Raw genomic sequence first — 11488 nt, 5'->3', positions numbered from 1 at the left:
TTAAGGAAGAGGTGAAGTAACTAATTGGCATAACATAGTTGGTACAAAAATCTGTTTACTTCCCAAGTGGGATTTGAACCTACATTTTCCAAAGGCTGTACCATCCCTCTAATTCTGCCAGATGGACATAGATAGCCAGAGGAAATTAGACACAGATCTCTTCAGAAGCCCATAACCCAGCATATCCTGGGCATGAGGCTTATGAAAACAGAAGTCTGTTCGTTATTGCCAATTCAGCAGTCCAGAGTCACACAGAGGAGCCAGAAAGGTCACACTTAGAGAAACAAATTGCCTCCACATTACAGGAAGAGGAGATTGTGCTTTTTGATGATATGCTGGTATCATGCCTTTCTCAGATCACAAACCAAGGGCAGAGGCCATATTTATGTACAAACAACTGTCACTGGCATCTTTTTCAACCCTGAGAATATTCAGCTACAGATTATCTGTCTGTCCACCAGACAGAGGAACTCTCTCTCTTCTGGAAAACACATCTTTCCAGATTACTTCTACTCAAAATTTCATCTGACATATCCGTGTATGTGATGCAGCTGCCAGGACACACCAATACAGATTTTGATCATAATCCTGTAGCTGTCAGATGAAGGAATAAATACAAAGATGCATCAGCAGCACAGAGAAAATGAAGCACAGATGTACATGAGAAAAATCAGGGTTTTAATGATAAAGATACAGGTAAGAAAGATAATAAAGAATCATTGAGTTCTGTTTGACATATTTAGGATCTTTCTCACGTCAGATTCTTAGTCTTCAATTAGATGGTAGCTATCATGGAGGAAAAGTATCAGATTTAGGACTTTAGCACCCACCAGTAACCTTAGTCTGAAAACAAAGTTTGGGATCTCATTCTTGGCAACACTCATTAGCAAGTTTTTCTGATCAGCTAATGACTTTTTTCCCCCCTCATTCAGAATAAGCATCTGTGGAGTACTTGACACAATCCTTGGAAGCGATGCGATGCATCACCACCCAGCTGTTCTACGGCACTTCTCAAGTCCCACAACCAATTTTTGGTACAAGAATGGATCTACATTTCCACTGCAGCCTTGATCTTCAGTGCTGACTTGATTTCCAGTCCACTCATGGGACTGCTCATGCAACTGATATGTTGCTGCTATACATTTTATTAAAAACAAAGTCACTCCATGTCCTGAAGTTGCTCACAAGTTTAAAAGACCACTTTTAAAAAAGCAAGCTGGTTTGTCATGTGAAGCATGAATCCAGTTTACAGTTTTCTTTCACTTTAAAATTCCAGCCACTCTGTCATATAAATACAATTCGATGGAGAAATCTCACCACCTTCATGGCAATCATCAAAAACCTGCAAAAGAAAGCCCTGTGTCAGTAGAGTATTTATACAAAGCAAGCGCAATCCAACTGGAAGTAACACGCTTGCATGTTTTCTGCTCCTTCCCCAGCAGAGAAGCGGTAGTCTATCATAGGCCAAAATCTAGAAGTCCAATGCCAGCTCTGAGGCAGAGTAATGTGAGTACAACAAAGCAAAACAGACTCCACTGTAGTAAATGATGCAAATGGACACACTGGCAAGTTTACACGTATCAGTTTACAATCCAAGTGGGAGACACCACAAGCTAGATAGAAATAAGTTAGCTTGTTTAAAAAAAACATAAATAGGCAAACTTGGGATCAGAAAATGTAGTAAGATAATTTGGAACGGTCTACACTTGACAGCACCCTTTCACATACAGTACAGTAAAGGGACAATATATAAGTGGGAAACATCCTGGTCTAAATTAAATAACCCACCTCTTACACTGCACCTAACGCATCACAGATTATACCTATCAGAATAGTTTGCTTAAAAAGCGATGGGGATCATTCACGGGCATAACCTTGCAGTGTGCTGGCCGGCCATTTGCAGGACTGCATTCAAAATTTCCATGCACCCACCTATTCATATACAGAACTAGCTACTTACAGGGCAGAGTCCACAGGGCGTCCTGACTAATCCAGTGGGTTGTATGAGAGGACTAACGGCTCTGTACAACTTCATCTGTCCATCCACGCTGCCTACCGTCCCTTCCTTTGCAGCAATAATAGTCATCTCCACTTTTCCATCATATATTAGCGTATTTAAAATAGTTTCAATGTCTTCCATTGACAACTCTACCTAAGAAATAATTTGTAAAATAAGCATTTGGAAAGATGCATGCCAGTAAGTCCTGCAAGGAGGAAACAAGCAAACACCATGAGTAATATACTTAGAGTTCTAACCTAGCCCAGATAAAGCCACCGCTCTCGCTGGGTACTTTATGGGGCTGTACAGATACAAGACGAAAAGCAAATATCAATACCTCCTACTTCCCAAGCACTTTTGGATTACGCTAGCCTTGGCTTACCAAAAAGAACTTCCCTATACACCTCAAGTGTCTACATCATCCTAGCACAACACTTTCCCTTTCCAGGAAAATAGTCATGAGAGAACACAGACTATTGAAGAGATGTGCGTTGATGGTGACCAATAATTTCAAGGTGTGGCAGCGGGGGAAGGGGCATTCCTATTTTTGGGTTTTTTACCTCCCCTAAAACTGCTCAAAGCGCATAGGGAAACTTGAGAGAAATTATAAAATATATCCCAGTTGAGACTGTTAATAGGAATACCTATTCCAGTTTCCATCAGCAAGTACGTGAATACAAATTCTTTTATACGTCTTTAGAAACCCTCACATACAAACTGGCTTGGAATCCTATGCAGCACCACTGACTCTCCTCAAAAAGCAGTAAAGCAGCAAAGCCCACCTCAACCGCAGTAACTGGGTATGGTACTAAAGCACTTATCGGACTTCTGCTGAATTTGCAGGAGCCAACTCCTGCAGCTAGTTATGCACTGACAATTTTGACAGTAGAAAGATCAATCTGTTCTGACCTTACTGATACCCAGTTCACAGATGTACTTCCACACCTCATGGGATGAGGCAAACGAGCTGTTCCTCTGTATCATTGGGTTCTGTTTGCTCTCTCGAGCTGCCTCTGCCTGAGAAAAAAGCAAAGATGAGTTATAGTCAGTACTCACTGCCGAAAGCCTCCTTCATGGTTCGGTTTCAGGCAGACTGAAGTATAAAAGTTGATTTCTAAACCATTTATGGGACATGTTTTTTTATTTAGCATTCAAAGCTATGTCCTTAAGACTGATGTACATAAGGCAATGCAGTGCACAACTAAACAAGATTTTGCACTAAATATGAAAAAATTTACAAAGTAATTTAGATTAATATGAAGGAATATCAGCTTTTGGTATTTTGTTGACAAAAAAAAACCCCACACTTCTGCTGTACCTAGCACCAGTTAAAAATATATTTTAATGGAATAAAGAAATGCTGCAACCTGCATAGGACTTATTTAACTGAAAGCAGGCTTCTCCTGCAGTTAAACCAGAGATGATTGTCTTCTGGGCAGAGCTGAATGACTACTGCCTTCTGTCCTCTCAGAAATTAGAAGCTCTGCAGGGAACACAGTGACTTTTGCTGAACTTTTTGGACCTGTATTCTTTGCTGCCTAGCTTGTCATTGGACCTTGGAGACGGAAGGCTTCACTTCCTGTACAGGGTGTGAAAATACTCATTATTAAAATGCAACACCATCACACTTGCTGTGACAAACACAATCCAGTACAGATTTGCTGATCTAGTTATAAACAATGGCCAACCCTTACAGAAGAAACTATGAAAAACTTAAGCCTTGCCTGTCAATGGTTTTATAACAAAAATAATTATTTGCACAAAAGAAATAGAAGATCAATTTCATAGAGGCACTCACCTTACTCTGTAGAAATTTAAAACACTGTTGATTTAACACCTCCACAAATTCAGACTCAAAGTCTTGGTCACTGTACCAAGCCCCACCAGTCACTGACCGGTCAGGCTGCAAATTGTATAGCATATACACCTTCTTCTTGGATGCCTGTTAGAGAAAAATGCACAGCTCTTATCAGCTGAAAAATCTTCCTTTCTTAAGGAAAACTTAAGAAGAGACCTGCAAAGATATTACTCAAAGCGCATCGCTCCTGAAACCTGGTCAGGAATCCAGCTGACTCAAGTCATCCTTAACATGTTTGACCCTCAGGTAACATGGAGATAAAGAGAAGATCAATACATTTAGATTCCTAATTATTTTATAACATAGTATTTGAAGAGAGAATCCCACTAACAATGTGCACACAATACAAACTTACTGAAGAAGATCTCAGAGTTTAATTTCAGCCTACTGACTCTAATCCCCATCCACATTCAAAAGAGGGCAGGAATATGTCTTTAGAAGATAGCAAAGAAACTTAATGGAGAAGCTTTCATCTGCTTCTATGGGATTCAACTTATGCACTTGTGACAGGAAGACCCTTCCATGATTAAACTCTGCAGCTGAATTAGCCCTTGTGAGCCCACTCCTTACTGCCACACCTAGATGGGGTGAATGGGAATGCTGCTTCAGTCCTTATATATTTAGTATATTAGTAGTCAGTTAGAGGACAATGGTCATCCGAAGGACTACTCAGCAACCACTGAAGCAATTTTATCAGCATTACATCCCCTGTATGACTAGATGAAGCCAGGATCTCTCACAAGAACGTGAAAAAGCTACTGCTTCTCTACGTCTAATTTCTTTATCTCCACTGTCTTTTTATTTAGGAAGTTTCCCTCACTTCTCACTCCCTCCCTGCTGCCCTGCACCCCCTCCACCCACCCCCCGCCAAAATGCGGGCACGCAAAGCCAAGGTATTGCTTCCATGGTGCAAATGAGACTGGCACACAGAAAAGGCACACAACATAAAACTTTCAAGAGTTCACAAACAAGTGGTCTTCCTGGTGTATCAGGGCCTGCAACAAGACAGAATTTCTGCTGGAAACCAGAAGAATGTCCAAAGAACATGCTGATAACAATTATTTGTAATTAAGCAGGTAAGGAAGAGCAGGATGTTGCACAGGCATTATAACAGAGTGAGAAAAAGCATAGAAAAGGATAAGCTCTACTCTGGTACGTGGACTATTTGCACATAAGATAAGAAAGTACTTGAGTAACCGGAACAAAGTAGAGGAACCAAGACTAAAAGAGAATCAAATTTCAGGCAGGTTGCTTATTTGGGTGGAGACTGAGCGGAGAAAGAAGAAAAAGGTGGTAGAAAGGAGAGGTAAGAAACAAGAAAGGAGAATAAGGTATAAAAATCAGAGAACAAGAGAGGAGAGGATCTGCAGATAGCAGGAATTATGGATGCGTACGGACAGCAGAGAAGCTGGCCTGTGGACCCAAGTCCATTAGGATGCTGGAGGGAAACCCACCAGACTCTTCCCTAAGTTTATGTCCTAAAGACTAGGTATGGAAGGGCAGAGAAAATGGTGACAGACCAGCAGATGAGTAGTAAGCAGTGCGAGAGGTTTGTGAAGGGTAACAGAACTGTAACAACAGTTGTGTGCCATAAGGAATTGAAAAAACTAAAACTACAATTTTATAGTAAGGGTGTGTAATTAGTAGTTGTGTGAAGAGTGATAAAACTGTATATCAATAGTGATGTTTAATTATTAATCAGTTAATCAGTTTGTTAATAGTATGTTGATTATTTAATAAACATTACAGCCTCTCATATCTGTTGCACCTCAAATCGGCATACTAAAGGCAGAGAGTCACTGGTGCATAGTCAGTGAGAAAGCTGGAGGCAGAATGAGATTTCTCTGCTCCCAATCTCCTTTCCAAACATACACAGCATGCAGCAAACATCTGAAGTTATTTAAAAAGTCACAAAATACTCACTGCTACAGATTTAACTGCTTTAATTAATTTCTTGCTTTCCAAGTTTTTCAGAATCTTGTTGATCTCCGTTAAAGGCAAATTACTTTTGTATCTAATGTCCCTGCTCCAAATACCTGTTTAAAAACAGAGACATGAACAAAAATGAAAAGAACAATCCATTTATTTCTGTACATACTCACAAATCAAAAGTCACATCACAACATTGCTTGACTCGTTTGCCAACCGTAGGATGTATCCTTGATCCTACCACTCCCAGCAAAAGAGAGAGAAGGGACAGAAGCAGATGGAACAAAAAAAAAAAAAACCAAACCACTAATAAAACCTAGAAATGCATACCACAACCACCATACTGTCCTTCTGCCTTTTACCTCTCCTCTTAGAGCTCTTACGAGTGAACCCCATTTCACTGCCAACATGAATACATCACAGAAATGTTCTTGTATTTTTAAGTAACTTGTGTTTGCTTCAACAAAAATAGGACAGACAGTTTTACCTGCCATCTCTCAACCACCTCATGCAATGACTGCTGAGAAAGCCCAGTTACTAGCAATGGTTTCTGCTGTTAAATCCAATACAGATATCAAATTTTCTTTTAAGTAGCGAGTGTTCTGCTGATTTCTCAGCTTGACAGTCCCACAGATAACTCATAATTCATACTGCAAATATTCTGAAAGAGGCCCCCCCAAAAATCAACCAGGACAAGTTGTTATTTTAAGAGAGAAATATGTTGTCTTCTCTGGTTTGTAAAAAGTGGACACATGGTACACTACAGACGTGGTATGGGGATTCTAGATTTTGTAGTTCTGTTGTGTGGACAACATGCATTTAAAAGTTTGGACAGGAACAGTTCCATAAGTAAACAGAGTAAGTACCATTCACAATTAAAATTTATTTAAGCTACCTTTGTTGCCTGCATCTTCTATAATTTGGTAAACCAGCTTCTCTTGATTGTCAGAGCCTTTCATTTTACTGTAAAATAAGACAGACATCAGGATTTTTGAAAGGTCTAAAATTTGAAAGAAGTTGAATTTGTTTTAAACTGAAAACAAGTACTATGAAAAAGAAACAATGCACAAAGGAAAAAAATAAAACCCTAGACAATAAGCCAGCCATTGACAAATAGAAGACATGACACTAAACCTCTCTGGATCAAGGCAAGCTTGCCAGTAAGAAGCCACAGTAAAGAGGAAAGAGCATAGTACAAATGAAAAGTTACTAAGCAGGAGCCACTCAACTTGTCATAACAATGAGGAATTTGGAGTCACATATTAACACAACTGTGGAAGGTCAAACACAGCATGGAGCACAATTTAGGATAATCTGTCTCTAGACAGAGGATCTACAAAGGGATAGTAGCGTGCTCTCAACTCTAAAACATGTCTTTTCACTGGTCTGAAAAAGCCTGAAGTCAGCAATCTTTTTCTAAAGCATTTGAAAGAGAGGATGACACGCCTGCACTGAGGATAATTTTGCAGGATATTTCTTTCCAGAAGTATGTCTAAGACATCTTTTACTCAGATTTACATAGCCATCACAAGACACGGTTTGAAGGTACATTTTAATAAAGAGTGTGAGTAGCAGTTCAAGTGGCCTCCTGGAACTGCCGTAAATATGAGCGCTGATCCCGCAACATGAGCAGCGAGGACGACCACAGAACCACAGTTTGCAGATGGTATAGCTGGGCTTCAGCTAGATTTCAGCTGAGCCTATACAGATGTTTGCACAGATCACTTTCCTGTCACCTGGACCAGGAACTCCGCTAGCAAGTTAGAACTGTAGTCCTACGGCACTTTCTGTTCAGCAGAAACCACTATACCTAAAACAGTTTTCGGGACCAGCTCAGGGGAGTTAAGTGTTAAACAAGCAGTTACGTTCTGTAACATCCATGTTACAGAATCCATATTACTTTGCTGAGTGTATTCTCAGCAATGCTGCACGCCAACTTGTAGAACTTGTTCCAAATACATTTACCCATCAAACCAAGGCTTACCTTGCATTTTGAGACTCTTTGATTCTATACAGGAGACCCGCATTGCTCCTGAGAAGGTCCAGTTGCCCCTAGGAGAGATGGAAACAATGCATTTATTTTCCGACAAATAGCTTGTCTCAGAATGTGGCAAGAATCCTCTAAACTTCTAAAATAAAAACTTATTTCATGTCAACTGAATAAAGAAAAGGGACAACTAACATTTCTAACCACTAGAAACAATAATACCCTTGAGGATGTTTTTTTCCCTACAAGTACAATAATACCCTTGAGGATATTTTTCCCCCCTAAGAGTATCCACTCATCATCAGCTATCAGAAATAATAAATACACTTCCTGACCCTTCCCACAACATGTATGCACTTCCTATTATTTCTCCTAACTTTTACACTGTATGAGTCAAAGCTCTTGTATACTTTGCTCTCATCTTCCACCAAAACACTACTTTGCATGGCTACCCAAAAGTCATGTTTGAGCTCTACTGCACCATTTTTGAACAATTTTGAGTTCCAGTAGCAAAGTTCTACTTTTTACTAAGTAGAGATCACTGGAAAACTGCTAGTCAGGATCAACAGTACCTCTCAGAGGCAAGTTACCTGCATTTCTCACACACAGAACGTTTGTTCTGCCCTTTGACATTTGGTGGCTAGGCCAGGCAAATTCTTATTTCCTGTTTTGAAGAGGCAAGCAATTAGACAAGTCCAAGAGCATAACTGTGTATAACAGCATTAACTAACATTCACTCTTCCACTGCCATATCCTTTCCCCATATTTACACACTTGTTTCTTACAGACTTGCATTATGTGGTTGACTGGAGCTCACACCTCAAGAGGATCCCCTTCAATGCGTTTCTACAGATGAAGTAACTGCAGCTTACCTCAAGCGAAGCTCCCAATGCTTATTAAGCCTGAGCTCTCACTACAGTTTTTCCCCCTGCCTAAAGTACTTACTAGATCTCCCCACACACCCTCCACTCCCCAGGGCATCTATTTAAAAAAAAAAAAATCCAAAGTCTTAACTATTTTTGAAGCCTCATTGTGAAATTTGGCCAACCCATTCAATAGTTACTGAACACGCAAGCTCACATCCAATGTACTGATAAACCTCACGTCTACAACAAAAAGACCAAAAAGAGAGAGATTAGATTACTTCCAGTACTACCTAGTATGGTCCAAGCTAAGAAGTTTCAGTTAAAAATAAAAAATAAAAAATTTTTAAAAATTAAAAAAAGCAAACCACTGCACTTTACTCAGTTTGGATACTTTCCAACACTCCTCTTTCTGAGAAAGCCCCTCTTTTCAACAATGCTCTCTCGACTGCACGACTCAGTCTGCTTTATCTCCTGACTTCACATATCCAGGAAGCAGCTAGCTAAGGAATCAAAAGCAACCCTGATCTTTAAAGACCTTGAACATTTAGCTGATACTTAAGTTTATGTCACACTGAACCAACAAGACTAAACAGCTACTATCTGTTCCTGAACATGTGTCAGAAGTAGTTGGCTGTGATCTTCACTCTTATCTTAGGTTGGCTCCTGATACAGTAAAGGGAAATGCACAGAGAGATATGGGAAAAAAAGATCCTTGAGACATTTCAGCTGCGTATTACCAGAGTAATCCACAACTTTGGGATTTTCTGTGGCGTTCAAGGAAGATCTTCACATATAAGAGCATGGGCTGACAGCCATTCTTTTATCTCTAGCTAATTAATTCCCCATCATTAATGGGCCTTGTGGTTACCACCTGTGGCCATGTTACCACCTCTGCAACTACACTTGCACCCAGATGTTACATTAGACCATTGTATCCTGCTTTACAAAGTAAAGCAATACAAAGTAACACACAGGGAAAAGACAACGCAAAAATTCTAGACATCTCAAAAAAACAAATGTGGTACTTCTCAGTGGTAGCTTCCTCACCTAGAAATTCATGTGGATATATATTTGTGTCAACTTTGTTTTGCAGAACAGAAAGAGTAAATTGAAATATGTTTTAATTGGTCTTATCAATCATAAGGCTTATGATTATGATTTACCAAAAGTAAATTATGGTAACTGTACATTGCGTCCAGCTCTGCAGCCCCCAACATAAGAAGGACGTGGACCTGTTGGAGCGGGTTCAGAGGAGGGCCACGAAGATGATCAGAGGGCTGGAGCACAGGCTGAGAGAGTTGGGGCTGTTCAGCCTGGAGAAGAGAAGGCTCCTGGGAGACTTTATAGTGGCCTTCCAGTACCTAAAGGGGGCCTACAAGAAAGATGGGGAGAGACTTTTTAGCAGGGCCTGTTGTGTTAGGTCATGGAGTAATGGTTTTAATATAAGGGGAGGTAGACATCAGGAAAAATATTTTTGCAATGAGGGTGGTGGAACACTGGAACAGGTTGCCCAGAGAGGTGGTGGATGCCCCATCCCTGGAAACGTTCAAGGCCAGGTTGGACGGGGCTCTGAGCAACCTGATCTAGTTGGGGATGTCCCTGCTCCTTGCAGCGGGGTTGGACTAGGTGACCTTTAAAGGCCCCTTCCAACCCAAACTATTCTATGATTCTACATTATGGCAAATGCTGATAAATCCAAAAGGATTAATTTGCTAGCCCTGCCCAAAAGTTGCTGCCATGCAGACTGTGTGTACTACGAGTGCTCTGGGTTTCCTGAAGTAACATGAGGAAGAGCAGACCACCCTACCATCGAGAGCAGCCTGTTGATTGCCATGGCTCGCTGCTGGGCTTCCATATGAGGCATATCATTTTGAATCACCTGGTCTGTGATACCATGAGGGAACTGATGACACAGCTCAATAATCCTGGAGGGAGAGAAAAGCAAAAAAATCATGTTCTACTGCATCAAAATTCAAATCCAAACAGTATTAGAGTCAGAATGGAAGAGGGGGAAAAGAACAACTCAGAGAAAAAGTGCCCATGAAATCCTCGGTCATGTCTATTGAGGGGACTTAGCATCTACTCCCTGTGCTGACAAATACACCTCTGCAACTGCTGGACAAACTACCTTTGCTCTTTGTGACAACACTGAACATGGTGCTTCATTTTACTTTTATATTGTTCTCATCATTAAGTACATGGATTTAGAGCTTCCTGTACAGTTTTGTTATACAAAAGGTTCTGACAAGAAGGAATTGCTAGCTAGTCAGAGAATGCACATACTGGTTAAATACTGCTTAGAAGCCAGTAACGTAATGCAGAAATACTGCAATTCCCCTTTGTAAAATTTTCCAAGAACAGAAAGACGCGGGGGCAGCCGAAGGTAACCTGACCCATCCCTCGCTGCCACCTAAGCACCTGCCAGCACAAAACACACAGAGCCCCAACAACAGCAAACCACTCCTTCAGAACCGATTTCCTGACCGCCACCCGGGCCTCGACCACCACGGCCCGAGGCACCGGCATGGCCTGTGCCCCACCTACTCCCCTCACATCTCTGCTGCCACTGCCGCCGCCGCCGCCGCCTCCTCCTCCTCCTCGGACACTTCCCTAGCCTCCCTGACAGGCCCCCCTGCCCCTTCACCGCCCTCTTCTCCCCACCGCCAAGGCCCTCACCGCCCGGCAACCCCCCCCCCCCCCCCCCCCCGCCACACACCGCGCCCCCTCGCCCCGCAACACCCGCCCCGCACCTGTTCTCTATGTCCATGGGGTCAGGGGCCTCCGGCTTCACCTTCACCTCCGCCATGGCGCAGTACGGGCCCAGACCGGCGCCCGCACCAGCGACCCGG

The 11488-nt window shown here is 41.7% G+C and overlaps 1 protein-coding gene across 1 annotated transcript; it reads right to left on the bottom strand.

The window, feature by feature from the left end:
• Positions 1 to 657: 657 nt before the first annotated feature.
• On the bottom strand, positions 658 to 11488 carry POLR3F (RNA polymerase III subunit F). Its single transcript, XM_086745471.1, has 9 exons — positions 11390 to 11488; positions 10447 to 10564; positions 7771 to 7838; positions 6682 to 6749; positions 5781 to 5893; positions 3798 to 3941; positions 2909 to 3016; positions 1961 to 2152; positions 658 to 1342 (listed from the first exon to the last, which is right to left on the bottom strand). The coding sequence occupies exons 1-9, from the start codon at positions 11443 to 11445 to the stop codon at positions 1265 to 1267; spliced, it is 945 nt and encodes a 314-aa protein (XP_086601597.1). The 5' UTR covers positions 11446 to 11488; the 3' UTR covers positions 658 to 1264.

This window comes from Chlamydotis macqueenii, chromosome 3 (assembly GCF_036417535.1).
Source record: "Chlamydotis macqueenii isolate bChlMac1 chromosome 3, bChlMac1.mat, whole genome shotgun sequence".
Lineage (NCBI taxonomy): Eukaryota > Metazoa > Chordata > Aves > Otidiformes > Otididae > Chlamydotis > Chlamydotis macqueenii.
The sequence above is the reverse complement of the archived record's forward strand: the minus strand, read 5'-3'. Positions and strand labels throughout refer to the sequence as shown.